General features: G+C 39.4%; 1 protein-coding gene across 1 annotated transcript; it reads right to left on the reverse strand.

Moving 5' to 3' along the window:
- Positions 1 to 6,646: 6,646 nt before the first annotated feature.
- On the reverse strand, positions 6,647 to 14,890 carry LOC139983114 (uncharacterized). The gene is made up of 2 exons (XM_071996475.1): positions 14,811 to 14,890; positions 6,647 to 9,174 (listed from the first exon to the last, which is right to left on the reverse strand). Exons 1-2 carry the CDS (start codon positions 14,849 to 14,851, stop codon positions 8,061 to 8,063), a joined length of 1,155 nt encoding a protein of 384 aa, XP_071852576.1. The 5' UTR covers positions 14,852 to 14,890; the 3' UTR covers positions 6,647 to 8,060.
- Between the last annotated feature and the right edge of the window lie 5,292 nt (positions 14,891 to 20,182).

A 20,182-nucleotide genomic window follows, 5' to 3' on the forward strand; every position in this document is an offset into this window, starting at 1 on the left:
AACTCGCTAAGAAACCATCATTGGCTTATCAAAACCGCAAGCTGACCGAAGTCAGTCTCTTAGATTCATTTTTAACGTCTATGATTAAAAATTGTCAATTGTCAACAGCTCTGTAACTGCACGACGTACATTAATTAAAGGGTGTGAAGACTCGCGCAAAAAGAAACGTCTAATGCCGGTAATTTGACATAGTTTCGAATTAGGTGTAACAGAAGTGTTATTAAACACCACCATCGATCCCAGAAAATACACACACAGCTTGCTACCGTCGGTAATGAGACACTAGTGTACAGTCAGTACATACAGCTGCGGTCAATACCCACAGTACAGTATATACAAACGATACAGCGATGGACATCTCAGGTCCAGCTAAAGATAACAATTAAGGTATCATGTTTCATTACTGTCTGCATTTTGTAGCGACGCGGACAAAACTTCACTTGCAACTTAAGCAACAGGAAGTTATATTTTTCAGATGGCCGCACGCGGTTTAGGGCGAGTCTTCAATGCCTTCAATCTTGGAAGTGACACGGGACGCGTAATTTTTTTTCCCAGGACGAACGTGGGTTTCAGGTTTTTCTGGAATTTACAAATTCGTTTGAAATCTGGGTTAGGGTTAAGAAAGTGGGTAAGGATCAAATTTTTATGAAAATGAAGGATTGTCGTTCATAATCTGGGGTCAAAACTAGGAAAAAAGATTCACAACATGTCTTTTGAAAAAGCGTCACATGTTTGGAATCCAGGGATTTGATTGACCGATGCCCACGTTCGTCCTGGGAAAAAAAAATACGCACACGGGACATTGTCGTTAACAACGTTTCCAACGTTTACCTGTTGTTCGATTTGACCAATCAGTGTCCAGGACTCTGTGTTTTCTCTGTCACGTTCGAAACAGGCGTGATTCGTGATCGACAGTTTGGTTGTGATGATTTTAGTCATCATTTCTTCGTTTATATTGCAGGTACATGCTGCTAGCTAGAGTAACTGTTTATAAACATTACACAATAAATCCTAGCTTTCTTCTATACGTTAAAGGACCAAACGCCGAACTGGCTTCGAGTTCGTGACCGAAAAGAAAATTCAAGAGGGATGCAGTAACAAAAACCCTCTCCATTGAATATGAACAACTGACTAACTTGGCCCTTCATCACGCACTATACAATGGCAGGTGTTTGTATACCTATTCAGTTGTAAACCAGTGTGGATATTATACACAAGTCCTTTGTTCAGCCTTGGATGAGTAAGCAATGTGTGGCCTAGATTCCTGTCAAGTATGTATGCTGTAGCCTACAGATCCAACCAGCACAGGGTTAATTACTTTCTTTCGAACTAAACGCTACTGTTTACTTCCAGTGGTGCCGTTGAGTTCAGCGTGGAACAACTCACTGATGTAACAGCATGTACTGTATTTACATTGTTTACCCCTGGCCTTGCTGTACCAGGCTTGCCTCATCTCTGGCTGTACAGTGGCGGCGGAACCGGGGGGCTTGGGGAAGGGGAGGTTGGGGGGCTCAGCCCCCCAATGAAAAAGTTGAGGGGGCAAATGCATGATAAGCCCCCCCCCCCAATATTTACCAAGGCTCCGAAACGTGCATCTGCCCATGTTTCAATGCATACTTGTCGATCTGTCCGATGCACACGTATACTATATATATGTGTAATAATTTTAGTAAATGCTGGGGGGACCCTCGGCCCGTCCCCTGGCTATAGACCACATTGTCACCCCGACCGCGTCTTCACCCCCCCCCCCCCCCGTGAAATGTGGAAGCAGTAATAGCTACACTCTTAAAACACCATTGAATAAACAAATTACAATGTTTTTACAGATTTTTACGTGCAATCTGAGAAATTGCAGGTTTGAGACCCATATTTTAGGGCTAGGTATTCGCAGCATTAAACATTCGGGAAGTGCCGTTTCCGGCCATCTGGGGGTTTGAAAAACCCAAAACTATATTGTACGCTCCGCGCCAACCGATGGTGGCGCTCCGCTTAGATAGTCTCCAGACATTAGCCCCCCTCCCCCAATAATTTTCCCGTTCCGCCGCGCCTGGGCTGTAGTCAGGGTTACCTCCCATGGAGTGGTCAGCAATCTAGCAATTTTTTTCTAATGTTAGTATTATTTTCAGGAGTGTTTGAAAAGGGGACATAATCCGGGAGCTGAGAGTTCAGTTTACTACTCAGCCTTCAGAGTATATGAGTTTATTATTAATATTTTGCAGTATTTTGCTTCTCTTTACTGTTCATGTTCACTGTACATTTCTTTGCAGTGAATTATATTTTATACATTTTGTACTTCAGCATTTCTTTCTTATAAAAACAAAATCATTCATTCATAATCCAACAAAAATCGGAGAGGAACTTCTGAAATTAATAAAAACGGTCAACAACTATATATACCCTGTGTCATTGCGAATTATTAATTAGTAAATTTTCTTGTTATTAACTTTCCCCCTCTGTAATAATTTACCATTTTAAGCTGCATGATTGGGGAAACTATTTACCGCTATTTTAAACGCATTGGGAATTAGTTAGATAATACTGGGACCTTACGGTATATGAGCAAGCGGGGAGGGGAGGGGGGGGGGGTCAGAGCTAATCATCCCAAATTAGATCATATGTTCGTATTATTTTCAATTATAGATATCTATATCAGTAAAAGAAAAATGCGTCTTTTTTGTGCCCCTGTCTAATACAAGAAAACGTTTGTTTTGATAAATAGGACATTCCTGCGATCTAAGTGAATAACATTGAAGAAATGGTTCTTCATGTGATGCAGCCATTGTACAGGAATGCTAAATCGTGTGTTGTTAATATGGGCAGATCCGTCAACTCTCCCGGTTTTACCGGGAGGCTCCCGGTTTTTACCCGAATCTCCCGGCCTCCCGGTTTCATATTCTATTCTCCCGGTTTTTTAATGTTTCATCACTTGCGACATTTCTGAAAATAGCCAACAATTAGTCCCACAGTAACGCTGAAAAGGAAAGGCTGTTCAGTGTAGTTCGCAAGAACAAGACAGACAGTCGGTCAAGTCTCAGGGGGAATTCCGCGAGACCGAAGGTCCGCGAGACCGAAGGTCCGCGAGACCGAAATTAAAGAAAGGTCCGCGAGACCGAAATTTAAAAAAGGTCCGCGAGACCGAAATTAAAAAAAGGTCCGCGAGACCGAAATTAAAAAAAGGTCCGCGAGACCGAAATTAAAAAAAGGTCCGCGAGACCGAAATTAAAGAAAGGTCCGCGAGACCGAAATTAAAAAGGTCCGCGAGACCGAAATTAAAAAAAGGTCCGCGAGACCGAAATTAAAAAAAGGCCCGCGAGACCGAAGGTCCGCGAGACCGAAACTATTACTAGGCCCCACGACATCGACGTAGCCAGACATTTAAGGCGGGGCACATTTTGAGATTGAAATGGGGGGGTCTCTGTTGAGATTTTTTTCAACAATTGAAAGTCCTTAGATGCGATCTGGTGCAATATTTTGCCAGTTTCATCATTATCAATATGATATCATATTTTCAGCAGATTTTGTTTCCTGTTTGAATTCTTTTACATATTCTTTTACATATTATATCAGAAAGACAAACATAGTTCTCCTTTATAATTTCTCCAGTAGGATGACTCTTGTTTATTGTCCAATGTCTGGACTTTAAAGCAGCATTTTGCGTCTTTTTTTCTTTCTTTTTCTCAACCTCACTGAATCCAACAGTTAAATTATTTTAAAATTTATTATGAGGAAATTGTGTCAACTGTTACGGGCTAGAGGTTAAAAGTTGACCCCTAATTAACTTCTGTCTCGCGGAACTTCGATCTCGCGGACCTTTTTTAAATTTCGGTCTCGCGGACCTTTTTTTTAATTTCGGTCTCGCGGACCTTTTTTAATTTCGGTCTCGCGGACCTTTTTTAATTTCGGTCTCGCGGACCTTCGGTCTCGTAGACTGTAATCAAGTCTCAAGCTTGATGGGACTCTTTATCTAGCATACTAGCCATGAAGTCACAGTACCCAGAGTCCACTGTTCCCTGTTTCAAATGGAAGCCTACTTAAGAAACCCTGTAGAAAGCGAGGCGAGCTGCTGTAAAGTACAACAAGAAACACTGATTAGATGATTCTCTCACTGTATTGCATAAGTATAGACTATACTTATTTAGGAGTATTTATCCCATTTCAGTTGAAAATTACCAACCTCCCTATTTTCCCCTTGTTCTCCCTATTTTTTTGGCCCTGAAAAATGTTATTCTCCCTTTTTGGGGGTCAAACAGGTTGACAGGTCTGATATGGGACCGTAAACAGAATAGGATTTATTTGATGATTATTGGGCGTTGGACAGGGGGGAAACTTATTTTCAACAAAATATTCATCATCTTTAAGGGACTAAACCAGGGTTGTCCAACCTACGGCCCCGGTCCGCCACGGGGTTGCGTCCGGCCCGCCAGAGATGATCTACGGTGCGAAATTTTAGTGAGCAGATTTATTGATAACAATTTGAAGCTATATAATCAATCATTCGAACCTTCTGGGTCCAAAAACTGCATACAGGTCAGTTTGTGTGACACTCTCTTAGCGGAGGGGGGGGGGACGGCTGAACTTTATTCATCTGTTTTATCAGGAAGGAAAATAAATCAGTGCGCTCCGCGCGCAGTGCTCACATTTTGTTGCCTTGGGCTTCGGGCAAAAAATCGAAAAATCGAGCATAGGGTTCATGCGGCCCCCTCCTTCATCATAATCATTCCATGTGGCCCTCCTCTGCAAAAGGTTGGACAACCCTGGACTAAACGATTTAAGCGGCTCTTTCATATAACATTCACATGAAGATGACGTGGAGGTCTTTCACTGTGTTGCGCGCGATGACACTTTAGTCTTTACTGAGAGTGAGAAGGACTACCAATTTAGCTTTAATCTGTGTCAAGACATACTACTGTGATTATTAGAATATGACCGTCAATATCGATAAGACAAAAGTGGTTGTATTTTCCAGAGGTAACATTAAAAGAAAACCATATTTAGGGATAAAGTTCTTGGCGTTACGGACAGTTATTCTTTCCTTTGGGTATTCAATTTAACTTTAATAATAAATTTACTTATGCCAAAGCTTTGCAAGTAGGCCTAATTCAGGTACAGAGCATTGCAAATAAATAAAGCAGTCAAAGCATTGTAAGTAAATCAGACACAAAGAGCATTGTACATTTAAAGCATTGGGAGTACATCAGGCACAGAGGGCCTTGTACAGTTAAAGCATTGTTAGTAAATCAGGCAGTTAAAGCATTGATAGTAAATCAGGTGCAGAGGGCATTGTGCAGTTAAGGCATTGTAAGTAATCAGGCAGTTAAAGCATTGCAAGTATATCAGGTACAGAGGGCACTCTGCAGTTAAAGCATTGCAAGTAAATCAGAAACAGAAAGCATTGTGCAGATAAAGCATTGCAAGTTAAATCAGGCACAAAGGGCATTGTACAGTAAAAACATTTTTAAGTAAATCAGGTACAGAAAGCATTGTACAGTTGAAGCATTGTAACTAAATCAGGCCATTAAAGCATTGGAAGTAAATTGGGCACAAAGGGCATTGTACAGTGTAAGCATTGGAAGTAAACCAGGCACAGAGGGAAATGTACAGTTGAAGCATTGCAAGTAAACCAAGCACAGAGGCAGTGTACAGTTAAAGGCATTAGAAGTAAATCAGACACAGAGTGCATTGTACTGTTAAAGTATTCTAAGTAAATCAGGCAGTGTACAGTTACAACATTACGACATCATCCACACCATTCGGGAAATTCCCTGTTGTACGACGTGAATATTACTAGTAGATCGCGATACATTACCCAATCACACTCGAGTATTTAATAATAATAATAAGCATCAGTTATTATTACGATGCTTAAGCGACCACAAATGTGGGAAAACCCCGCAAGGGCCTTTACATGTCGGCTTCCGATTCAACATTTTAACTTATATTCGGAAACTTTTCGATTTAGAAAGTCATTTCAGATGGGAATACCGTAGATTGCTCTTGGATGAAAACCCACCTTATTATGACCCTGCCGGGAATCGAACCTGGATCCCGCCCGATTGCTAAGCATCATTGCTTCAAATGCCACCACCTTTTTCCACTTGGCCACAGCACCGGTATAAATTTCGTGTATATAAATTAGATCATCGGTTCTGTTCAGAGGGTATACCTATGTAATGTATTTTTACCCTCCATATTTCACTAAACCCAGTACAGGGGGTTAACATAAAATCAAAGTTTACTCACGGCTGTGGTTCAATGCATTGGATTCGCCTGCTCTGTTTAGAACCCAACGTAACATTCTCGAATAAAAAAAAAGACCTGCCAAGGTAGACAGCCGCGTATATATGATTGGCTAGAAGGGAAGAAGGGGTGAGTCTGCGGGGGGGGGGGGGGGAGATGATAAGAGGTGTATACATCCAATGTTTCGAGCTCACAAAACCAACAAATCCGGATGTTTACTTTGTTTCCGGGATGACGTTGCTCCCATTACGTGAGGAGTCGGCTTCGAACCCGGGGTCACACCCTCCCTTTCTAAAATCCTGAATCGACAGATATAGCGAGACTAGCGAAACTTATCAGTCAAGAAAATAGATTGGCCTGTCTAAGTTGCCCAACATTCAAGAACAAAACATGATGACAGCAAAGTATATAGGTTTCAAAATTATAAGGTACGGTTTTGTTTTCCGATTTCGTCAAATAAAAAATTGTAAATATATATAAATATAAAATTTAATGTTACCTTGAAACTGATAATTCTTAACAAATCAGTAAAACAATAATGTAATATTCACTTTGGTTCAAACTCCTTTGTTCTTCTTCATATTTACTAAATAATAATCATAAAGACTGCCACTATGGTTCCTTGTTCGGCGAATATATTAAAGTGTTGTACAGTATATCATCACCCAATACGTTGAATAGAAATGCCGACATATACCCGCTATTAACCTACAACTGTATTCCAAGTTTGGATAAAATCTGATTGAAGGTTGTTGAGTTATTGCAATTTGAATATTTTGGCCCCTCCCAAAAATATTGGGCCCAAACAAAGTGGCTCAAAACTATATTTACCCCTAAAACTTGAGCACCAAATAAAGTGGGCCCAAAAATGCTGGGTCTCGCAAATTCAGACCTAACGAATGTGTCCTAAGTCCCAACATCATTTGGGGTCGAAAAAAAATTGGGGCACCTGGACCAAATAAATTAACCTTGTTTTGTTTGGGCCTAGATGGACCCCACAAAAGTAGGCCTACATGTATCAGCTACTTTGCATACAATCCAACTTACAGCTGCAGAGTTATTGCAATGTAAAGCATTAATTGTGGGCTCAAAGGGTCCCAAAAATATTGGGCCCACAAATTCGGGCCCAAACGAATGTGTCCCAAAAGGCATTTGAGTTAAAAATAAATTTTGGGACACACCCAACCAAAAACAATGTGCCCAGAATTTTTGGGGGGCTCAGGTGGTCCTTACAACATAAATGAGGCCTATATGTACAGTACCAGCAATTAACCAACAACTGTATCCCAAGTTTGGCTACAATCAGACTTATGGTTGCGGACTTATTCCAATGTAAAGATTTTTTTACGTTTGACCCCATAACCTCATTAATATTCATAGGTTCAGCACCACGATAGGACACACCTTCTCCCTCTAGTATACATCTACATAGCAAGTAGAGGAAATACATCACTCAACTGTTGAGTTATCGCGGATTCACAACTATTTCTTTCACCTTTGTTTTGCACCTCATATCAATGTTCCATAATGTTCACTTTTAACTTCTTCAGGCGTTGCTTTTGTCGGTCAAAAATTGCCCTGCCTTTCTCATAAATTTGTATATCATAAAATAAAGCTTTCTTAACCTCTGGACTCGCTTGCAGAATTCTTTTATCCTTATTCTTATTGTTATCAGTACTCGACCGCTTGGAAGGACTTTTATTGATTTGCTTACCTCTACATCGACGGTAGAAAGGTAACTCATAGGTAACAGACAGCATCTTCAGAGATAAGTCAAAATCTTCCGTCAGCCCAATGACTGAAAACCAAGACTCTAAATTATCTCAAATGTTCTCCAATAAATGCATTTTCCCTGTGTTATTCAATACGTTGCTTAAATATGCTTTCTCTTTGAACCAGCACTGGTGGGTGTCATTATAGTTAATATACTTCATCGATCCCTTCGGTATGAAATCAATATCACCGTTATCGAACATCTGCTGTATGGCGTCATTATTCCGACAATACCCTCTCTGCATCAACAGTTGGTAAAAGAAATAACTGCCTTGATAAATCCCCCATTCTTGCAGAGTGAAGTTGCCCACTCTTAAAGGTCCACACAGCTGGTCCCAGTACTGGACCCGACAATAATAATAAGACGAAATAACTCGATCGTAAGGATCCCGCAAGACGGTAAAATAGGAACAATTCTTAGCCGGATAGAGCTGGCACACGCCAAAGGAGTAACCCCCGGCAAATGCATTGTGTTTGACGATATCACTGGGCTTTAAAGTCGATATCACTTTCGACGAATAGATGAGAAGGGAATGATTTGTTAAAATTCCCTTTCTCTGCATACTCGTTAGGCAAATCTTGATAGACGAACCGGCCGCCTTATTGTGATGAAGAAAAGCCAGGACGCCCTCTTTATAGTCAACCGGTCGTAGACCCCGATCTATTCCACAGAGGAAATAATTTGGAAGCGTATTTCCGCCTAGAGGAAGCAGAGAGGTAAGGTCTAAATTTGACGTCGTCTTTGCGAAATTTGCATTTCCGTCATTATGGTCACCTGGTGGTGCAGGGTTGTTGTTAGCCATGACACCAGGTTCTTCTAACGTAAACGTGTCCCTTCCACCCCACTGTCCATTGGCTCTGTCGTCGGTTTCATGGGACGTCAACGTTCCTGCTAATATCTGAACCTGGGATTGACCAAGTCTCGATGAGTCATCGGATGTTCCGTACCCCTCCTGTAACTGTTTGTCATTGCGTCCTCCTGATATTCCAAACGTCCCACTGCCCACGTTCGGGTCACCGGGCTCCAAATATCTTGCCCCGTTCCCATCGATGACGTCATTCTGTAACATGGTGTCGTCCTGACCACTTATATCGGTTACAGTCGATGACCCACGGTTTGGGAATTTTTGCTTGGCCCAGAGTGTGAAGTTACCTTCCTCCAATCTGTAGAAAAAATTAAACGTGACATGGAGATTAAGTTTTTTTTTTCAAGGGTGTGAAGACTCGCGCAAAAAAAGAAACGTCTGATGCCGGTAATTTGACCTAGTTTCGAATGAGGTGTAACAGAAGTGTTAAAAACTACCATCGATTCCAGAAAATACACACACAGCCTGCTACAGTCGGTAATTAGACACTAGTGTACTGTCAGTACATACTGTACAGCTGCGGTCAATACCCACAGCCAGGGTTCGGTTTCTTCCGGAAGAAACCTATTTCTTCCGGGGACGTGGAAGAAACCTGTTTCTTCCAGGTTTCTTCCAGTTTCTTCCGGAAGAAACTGGAAGAAACCGGAAGAAACTGGAAGAAACTGTGAAAATTGGCATATACGCAGCACAACCGACATACATGATAAAGAGACAAATAGTTTACCACCATCTGACTGAAATGCATACCATGAAACCATCAAAATATGATATTTTTGTTTTGATTATAATTTTGGGTTGCTTTTGTACACCAAAAGATGTTTGCTTATAAATCACAATATTGAAGGACTACTTATCATCTCGCGATCCCCCCATCAACCAGAATTGCATAACTGGCCATACTGTATGAATGATGAACCTGGATTGGCCCATGCACTGAGGATTTAATACAATGAACACCAAGAAAATAGCCAAACAATATGTTAGATTTAGGCAACAGTTTAGTTTCTGCAACTCCCTAAATTACAACTTGTAGTTAACAGGAGGACTTGTCATCCCAACAGCAAAAGATCAAACATCCACAATTAAACACAGCTGGCCACGTGCCAGCCCTCATTTCACACTACAACTTCCAGTCGAATTTGTACCCCTCATGTCTTGAGTTCAATCTCCACAAAATATGGTCATAGTGGTCAATGTACTTAATGAGTGTGCATTGTAGTAGGCCTACACTAGTTTCCAGGGAACACTTGCCCCTCCACTCAGAAACTAGTTTTCAACTAAGAAGTGGGCTATAATGAGGACCATTCTGGTCTGCAAAATATTGCTTGCCCATAGTTGTTCCCTGAAATGTCCGATGCTAGTAGCCTATAGTACTATATTGTGTACAGTATATGCTGGAAGCAGGTCATGTGCTCCAAACCTAGATATAGACTACCTAGATGACACTATAGTGCTTCTTGTCCATTTATTACATAGTTAGAAATCATTGCAGGTTGTTATGAAACTTTATCAACAGTTTTTCCCCCAAAAATGAGTTTCTTCCATTTTGTCCGGAAGAAACTGGAAGAAACCTATTTCTTCCGAGTGGAATAAACCGCGGTTTATTCCGCGTTTTTTTCCACCCCCGGAAGAAACCTGCGAACCCTGCCCACAGCACAGTGTACAAACGATACAGCGATGGACATCTCAGGTCCAGCAAAATATAACATTAAGGTATCACGTTTCATTACTGTCTGCATTTTGTAGCGACTTGAACCAAAACGTCACTTGCAAGCAACACAAAGTTAATTTTTTTTATCAGATGGCCGCACGCGGTTTTGGGCGAGTCTTCACTGCCTTTTAGTAACTCCATGGAACGGAAACAAACAACAACAACAACAACAACGGGTAGAAAACAAAGAACTATGACACAAAAACAAAGGAGTGCGCTATTCCACTTTTATGTAATTAATAGTCATTAGATATGAGTTTCCTACCACACTGCTGCAAGTCGTATCTTTGCAAGGAAACATACCGAAATATGAGTAGTGTAACATCCGCCCTTGAAGGTCAACTTAAGGTCAACTTTTGTCAAGAAAAAAAAAACCTATAAAAGAAACTTACGGCAGTTACATCTTTGGGCTTGTTTTCAGCGAATCATAAATTCTTAATCATAATTTTTTTTTTTTCCATTTTTTTGGGCTTGTTTGGGATGCTGAAAGAAGAGGAGGATAAATTAAGTCAAGTCACTAATGAGCTAAACAAGTCAGTAGGATTGAAGGTTTCTAATGTTTGATTTTTATTTATTGTTATTATTTATTAATAGAAATTCGGGTTGAAGTAGTGTAGCGTGCGCAAAGGTGGGTTCGGCTGGAGCGGAGGAGGAGTAGGGGTGGGGGGGGGGGGGGCGTGGAAGCATGGCTTCAACTTACCATGGTCAGTTGGGGAGGGTGGAAGATTCAGTCCTGGATTTTGTTTATTATTAGCCGTGGGAGAATTGCAGCAGTGCTAGCAGTGTAACCTCTCTTAACCACACACACAAAAGTAAGAGTACAGTATTTTTATAAGCACAACCTTAAGTTCAGTGTTAATTGCAGGCCTAATTTATAGTCTTAAGTATATGGATGTACCATTTATCGTTAGATTTTATTTTCTGGGAGTGGACAACCACACTCGCCCCTTCACCCCCCCCCACCCTCCAACCAGTGGCGTACAGTAGCCAGCATTCTATTATTAGGGGCAAGATTTTTCTTAAGGGGGGGGGGGGGGAGAGACAACCTCGTGAAGGTTGATGGTAGGAATTGTGATATATGAAATTGAATATAATGATCTTTCAATTCTATCGTTTTGAAATACGCTATAGGGGGCCTATGGTTTAACAAATAACAGTAATGCAGCGTGTGTAAATGAATGAATCATTCCGCACATTATTAAAAGGTTACAATGAATAAATTAGCTACTGTAATTCACTACATGCCCAGATTTCCACACAAACAAGTTTCACAAGGCCTATAGGGCCTATACGTGCAGTGAAAATTATCCGCGAGTGGCATCATTGGTCACTGAAAATGCACATTGGTTGCTAGCGCTAGTTTGTAATGGTTATACAACCAGCCAAATTATTTACGCTTATTCTGTAGGACGATATTGATCAACGGACTCCGTATGTGGGTATGATGAAGACCCAAAATGTGTAATATCTCGGTCTGATTACAAAGTTCTGACCTTATATGAAGTATGAACATGAGCCATGAGGTATGAATACTTGTGATTAGAACTCGAATAAAGTAAAAAAGAAGTATTTTGAAAACAATACTGAATTGATTTGGTGGGGGCGGGCGGGGCGGGGGGTGGGGCAAGACTGTAGCACAAAGCAAATTTGGGAGGATTTGCCCCCCCTGCCACCCCCCCCCCTGCAGGCTACGCCACTGCCTTCAACATGGAAGTCGGCTAAACTGATCTCAGGACCAAGTTATATCCCCTTTATAAAGTCCTTCTTCGCCACTATAATTCCCCTTTCATACAGTAAAGATTCGACCCATAATTCAATGTCTCGGATGACTTTAGAATCCACACCCCGTCCCCGATTTGGAGAAAAACAAGAGACCAAGGGCACTGTGGTTCCTTGCTTGGGGTATATGACAATACACATAATATTATCAAGCAAGATTGGGCTCAAATAGTCCAAGTAATTGTGGTCCTACATGTTCCCATAAAGTAACCAACACTATAGCCAACACTTTTGTGATCACAAATTGTGATCAGATTTTTGATCAAAAGGCACTTTTGAGATCTGAATATGGCGTAGAAAATGTAAGAAATATAAGGTCACCTACAAGCAGATAAACAGATATGAGAACATTGGTGACCTCAGATGCATGACCGTTAAGTTTGAAAATGTTCCACCACCCCATTCACAACTTGTCCCAAAATATCAACCGTGGCATTGGGATTTAATTGCATTAAATGTCTAAAAATTAACTTTGAACTTGTATACATAACTTCACACACAAAGGTCACCCGGAGGTCAACCAATTGATATTTTTGATCGGTGGGACGTGAATATAGCATCAAAAACTATAAAAATTCAAACCTATTTTTCTTTGCCCATTTTTCCCCCCAAAATACTCTTTTTTTAAAAACATTAATTAATTAATTTCTAACATAAATAACTTCGCACACGAAGGTCACATGGGGGTCAACCCTTTGACATTTATGATCGGAAGGTACCTTTGACATCTGAAAATAGCATCGAAACTGTAAAAATCCCCAAAACAAGTAAAGGTCACCAGAGGTCAAATTGAGGTCAAAGGTCACCCAGATGCAGGTCAACAATTGGATTACAATGAAGCAACTTCCAACCCTAACGGACAATTTGTTCTCAAGTTATGGCAAACAAACTAGTTTTTTATCATTAATTGACCTTTGGTGACCTCGGATCACATGACCGTTAAGTTTGAAAATATTCCCCTATACCATTTGCAACTTGTCCCAAAATATCAACTGTGACACAACTTGGCCCTGGGAGTTATTGCACTAAATGTCTAAAGATTAACTTTGACCTCATATAACTGAACCCACAAAGGTCACCCTTGGGTCAACTCATTGACATTTTTGATCGATGTGACGTGAATATAGCATCAAACTATAAAAATTCAAACAATTTTTTCTTTGCCCATTTTCTCCCCCCAAAATACAATTTTTTAACATTAATTGACCTTTGGTGACCTCGGATCACATGACCGTTTAGTTTAAAAATATTCCCCTTTACCATTTGCAACTTGTCCAAAAATATCAACCGTGTCACACCTTGGCAATGGGGGTTATTGCATTAAATGTCTGAAAATTAACTTTGACCTTGTATAACTTCGCACACGAATGTCACACAGGGGTCAACCCATTGACGTTTATGATCAGAAGGTACCTTTGACATCTGAAAATAGCATCGAAACTGTAAAAATCCCCAAAACAAGTAAAGGTCACCAGAGGTCAAATTGAGGTCAAAGGTCACCCAGATGTGGGTCGACAATTGGATTACATTGAAGCAACTCCCAACCCTAACGGACATTTCGTTCTCAAGTTATCGCAAAAATACTAGTTTTTTATCATTTATTGACCTTTGTTGACCTTCGATCACATTACTGTTATGTTTGGAAACGATCCCTTATCCCATTCACAACTACTCCCAAAATATCAACCATGTCGGACCCTGTCAATGGGAGTTATTGCTGTTTTTAATATATTGGTTTTTGGCATCTAACTGACCTTTGGTGACCTTTGAGGGCACCAAAAAAAAATAGGGATCTTCCTCTTACTATGGGCTATCCACCCAACAAGTTTGATCATGATACATCATTTCCTTATTGAGATATCGTGTACACAAGCCAAGCGTCACATACACACACACACACCCAAAGTTGAACGCATAGGTTCCTTGCTTTGCAAAAGCAAGGAACCAATGAGAGCATTTCAGATTGTTAGATATTTATTATACTGTAGGCTGTCACTTGTCTGAAGCATTTTGCATGTGTATGTAGATGTCTACATGCATCTATTACTGCGTACATGATACATACTGTAATGCTTTGTTGAATTTGTATGAGCAATGGTACCATCATTATTCATTAAATTGGACCAGTGGAATCGATTCCTTTAATTTTGACTTTAGGCAACATTCCACCATGAAGCTCCAATGTGAATTATCCACATTTTCAATATTCTTTTCATTAAAATATTTCAACTTGTGACATGATCATTGCATTTGAGATGTCCTTATTCATTGGAAATGAATTGAATGAAGAATGTTATGCTATGTATATGGCAAACCCATGTTGGAAAAAAAATTGTGAGAGAGGTGGAGACAAATCAAGGTAGTATGGGTGCTATTATAATTATACCATATATATTCCACTCAATTGTTACAGCAAATGCATTGTTAAGGAAAGTAAGATTTACCTGTTTACACCTATGTGCAACAGCTGGTCTTGACATGACATATCAATTGATAAACAATCACATGACAAATATCTGCTGCATTGGACATTTGCTAAATATTGGAATAAAAACATAAAATTGATATTGATCAAAATATATGAGCAAATAACATGCATTATTCTGACTATCTTGCCAGTATATTGTTTTATAGAATGCTGTAAACAAGCTCTGTCTTCTGCTTTGAATTTTAGCACAACAATTAATGAGAGTGTTGGAGATTAATGTCCCTGTTTGCAACCGTCGTGACACACAATGGTATGGACTGCAATCTCTACCACAATATACTGTATATAGGAGGGATAGAAGTATTTATGTTGATTCCTTTTATGTATACTCAATTTTTTTTAGATCACACATCATTTCAGCACATGCAAAGTATATTTTAGCAGTGCTGCTCATTAGGTTTTAGTCTTCCACTGCTGACACCTGATAGGCAATTACTGGTGGTTGTTTGTTGTATGGACATTCAATCCCACTCTGGTGCTCTGAAATTGTTATTTTGAAACACTGTGAAAATACAGTTTACCATCATATGGTTCTCTACACATAGTGATATAAGGATAAAGATTTGGCCAAATCTCACTGGGTACCAGTCTGTTCAGTGTCTCTCTTTTGAGGGGACAGATGAAGCACTTGTGCATTGTGATATCATATACTGTATAATATCAAAGCTGAATGCTTTTGTGTGAATTTGGGCAATTATAGTAAGCATGACTAGTTATTTTTAGAAAGTGCTTCCATGTGTAGAGATGCCTGTTCATGGAAGTGCAGGAGAGTATAGATTGTATCAAGGGTCACTTGTACGTCAGTTCAAAATAGTTTGTGTTTTTTGTACTGTAAGTTTTCACTGTGATTTACTAGTACTGAGTACCTACTACTATTTGGTGTGATATGATATTATTTCTTACAGTAAGGAAGTATACCATATGGGAAAAGAGCCATGAGAAGAAAATACATCCAGGAACCTCAAAGACGATGCCAGGTAGAAAAATCTGCTTAAATCTCAGGAAGTCTTATCAAACCTTCCATTAATTGTGGATCCATGTTTGGAATTTTTTTGCATTTTCAGGTGGCCTCAGATGCAATTTGGTGCAATATAGCACACTTCAACACCCATTCCATTTTGTAAATAATTTTGCATTTTCACCTGGCCTTAGATGCAATTTGGTGCTCCAAATGAGATTTTTTTTTCTCATTTGGAAATGAAAAAGGGGTTTTCTGACTTGCGAAGGGGGGGGGGCGGAATGATACTTCCGCCCCACCATATTTTTCACTGGGGGGCTGGTGCCCCCAGCCCCCGGTTCCTACACCCTTGGTAATAAGGGTTAAACTGAACCACTGTATTCATGTATATTATTTGTTTCTCAAATTGAACAGCTTTATTCATGTTCTTTGTGGTTTTGGAAAACTATTAATTAGCTTATTAGCAATTTGGTCCAGCCATGATTGAACAGGTCTCCTATCAAAACAGAATAGTAACACAAAATGATATTTGATTTGCTTAGGTTGTACATTTTCAATAGCATACAAATTTATGGAATGTTGTTACAACTTCAAATTACAAATCAAGCAATCCCTGCATAGATCATGCTACCCCTGACTAGATGTCCCTTTTTGCAAATGAAAAAGAACTTACCTATACTACAAACTATACCACATTAAGTGTATGTGAATTGAACCTGAACCCCTCTAATATCATGTGATCACAGAGAAAAGAGAGTTACCTGGCGGGCTAAGGAGTATTAAGCCATGTCACATCATTATAAATTCTTGTTCCAAATTAATAAAATGTCAATATCCTGCACTTTTCCATTTATATATGGGGGATAGCATCATCTCAATAATAATTTATGAATAGTTTGCACCAGAAAGAAATTAGCCAGATACAGATAAGTTGTAAACACAATGTCATATTTCATATTTGATCATATTAAGTTAATGATCCTTATTGCCTTTTATCTACAAAACTTAATTATTAGGGCATTGGAACTCCGTTTTATACCAATTTGCATTCAGTTTTATATTACAAATTTGATGAGTTGTATTTGAATAATTTTTTACTTGAATTTAAAATGTATTGCATATTAAAACTGAATTAATACTCTTTTACTGTTTTTATAATTACAAAACCTTTACTATACACTGAACAAAAAGCCAAAATTGGAATCTTCTATTGTACAGTAAAGCAGATAGATTTTCAAAGTGGTTTATAATTGACTATTCTTAATATATATGTGTTACAACTGCCAGTAGTTAATCTCATATGTACAGTATAGTATTTGCATTTGCTTCTGATGTCAGTTGGACTGTTATCGTACTTAATGAGTGGATGGTTGAGTTGATGAACCCTGTTGCATTTGGCGCTCATTTCAAAAAGAATAATGAGGTTATGGAAAGTACAATAATACTGCAACTTGAAGTTGATGTGTGAAGTTGTTGACTAGTGACTGGTTGATGTGTATTAAATTTGACATTACCCACAATACTGCATAGGGGCATGTACATGGTTGAGGGTAAGTAACTAAATGTACAGTTTTTGCAGTTTAATTTGGAACCCAAGTTTTTAGCTGGTTGTCCACATAATTGCACTAGAAACCTGAAGATAAAGTGCTACATTTTAGTCTGTTATTGTGTTGACACCAAAACAGAGCCCAGAATAATGCAGTCCAACCTGATGTACTGCTGATGCTAAACACCTAGTTCTACAACAACTTTACAAATTATACATACAGAATATTGTTTTCACATGTTGTGAAGAGAGTATATAAATATGCATTGGAAATCGATGAAATTCTTCAATGTCTGCATCTAATGAAAAAAAATATGCATTATTTTCTGTGGTCCATATTGCATCTTCTTTCAATAACAGTATTTGCCAGTATGAGTGTTTAACAAGTGGTGTTTGTAAACCAGCTGCAGGCTGACAAGTATTCTCCTGTGCAATCATGATCTGATCCACTGCAGATGATCATGCAACATAAATGGTACAACAAACACATGTGTTAAGGATGCAGATGTATGCACCAGTGTTCCGGGCGAATTTCGAAGAGAATTTTTCCCCATACGAAAAACATGTGAGACACTTTGGAATGGTAGAATATGAAGGGGTTCACTTGGGGTCAGTAAGGGTGCACTGTGTTAAAAGATTACCAGGGCATACTAGACACGGTAGAATGCGGTGCTTAGGTTGTGGGGAGACAGACCTTGGGGAACGAAGTACATATGGTACAACAAACACATGTGTTTAGGATGCTGATGTATGCACCAGTGTTTACAAACCAACTAATACTTGACTGCATTTTGCCTTGAATTTCATGACATTATACCTTTAATATTAAAAAATGCCAGGATGATAATTCCGAAGCTCACAAAGTCACATACTTTTGTGGATGATAAGGATTGCAGTATTGGCTGATACTGCACAATTGGAGAATTATTGGTTGGCAAAATTGAGACAAGTTGAATATTTCAGTAAGTGATATAAGAGCCCTGATTACACAAATATTGTATTGTACTGAAGGTCATTACTTTGTAAGCAAAGTTTATGTTGGTTTTGGACTTTTATTATTATGTAATACCATAAATATTGATATACTGGCTAACAAACATCATTGTATTGACTCTGATATGAATTTAAAAATATATTTCCAAAAGTGCTGAAGCTGCACAAAACTAGTATACCTTGCATGTACTGTATATACTGTACGGTATATAACATTTTGGGAGAAAAGTAGTTTGGGTGGAGATGATTGGGAATGGGCATTTTGGGGGTCTACTGGCAGGGGTACCTCACTAATAGAAATGTCTGGAAATGCCCATCCCTTACATATGAAGTGATACCTATCATTTTCCAGTAGGTTTCAACTGGATACTTCATGAGCTGACCTAGGTCAGAGAGGGGATGGGCATTTTGGGGGTCTACTGGCAGGGGTACCCCCACTAATAGAAATTACTGGAAATGCCCATCCCTTACATAGAGTCCTGCCAATCATTTTCTGGTAGTTTTTAACTGGATACTTCATGAGCTGACCTAGGTCAAAGAGGGGATGGGCTTTTTGGGGGTCTACTGGCAGGGGTATCCCACTAATAGAAATTTCTGGAAATGCCCAAACCTTACATATGAAGTGATACCTATCATTTTTCAGTAGGTTTCAACTAGATACATCATGAGCTCACCTAGGTCAATGAGGGGGATTGGCATTTTGGGGGTCTACTGGCAGGGGTACCCCACTAATATAAATTTCGGGAAATGCCCATCCCTTACATATGAAGTGATACTTATCATTTTCCAGTAGGTATCAACTGGTTACCTTATGAGCCGACCTAGGTAAATGAGGGGATGGGCATTTTGGGGGTCTACTGGCAGGGGGACCCCACTAATAGAAATTACTGGAAATGCCCATCCCTTACATATATACAGTAGAGTCCTGCCAATCCTTTCCCGGTAGTTTTTAACTGGATACTTCATGAGCTGACCTAGGTCAATGAGGGGATGGGCTTTTTGGGGGTCTACTGGCAGGGGTATCCCACTAATAGAAATTTCTGGAAATGCCCATCCTTCACATATGAAGTGATACCTATCATTTTCCAGTAGGTTTCAACTGGATACTTCATGAGCTGACCTAGGTCAATGAGGGGATGGGCATCTTGGGGGTCTACTAGCAGGGGTACCCCACTAATAGAAATGTCTGGAAATGCCCATCCTTTACATATGGTCATTTTCAAAATCAGTTGTGTAACTTTTGTACACTCAGGGCCAAAATTTCAAACACCATATATATTGAAATTTTAACATCACATATTAAAGGGTTCAAATTTTTGTAACTTCAACTTTTCGGAGCTTAAACATACACGTTTATGGGTGTAATTTTTCGGTGACTGTATGACTGTAGGAAACTTTAAGCAAAAAGATATATTTTTGAGCAACCATATTTACACAGTGTTAAAACAGTACTCTGTTTCAAGTTAACTTTAAAATGCTTCTCATTATATGTTACTTAAAAATGAAAAGGATTTGGCAGAAAGTTTTTATTACTATTGCAGATATTTCCATGTTCACTGGAAATTTATTGGAAATCAAGGATTGTTTTTCTTAATTTTAACTTTAAACTATTTAAAAAAAAGGTAAGGCCAAGTCAAACACCCTGAATAATGTCTCCTCACAGAGGGCTAATATCCAATCCAAGTTGCCCAAAAATCCATGCAGTTTTGCAAAAGTTGGAATTTTCCCACTTACGCGTTTCAGAGGTGACGTTAACATTTTACATGCGTTTCGGAGGTGACAAAAATGTTTACAAGTTGTTGTAAAGGCTTTTTTGCTAATTAACAAAGAA

The sequence above is a fragment of the Apostichopus japonicus genome, chromosome 16, assembly GCF_037975245.1.
Source record: "Apostichopus japonicus isolate 1M-3 chromosome 16, ASM3797524v1, whole genome shotgun sequence".
NCBI classification, from domain to species: Eukaryota; Metazoa; Echinodermata; class Holothuroidea; order Aspidochirotida; family Stichopodidae; genus Apostichopus; species Apostichopus japonicus.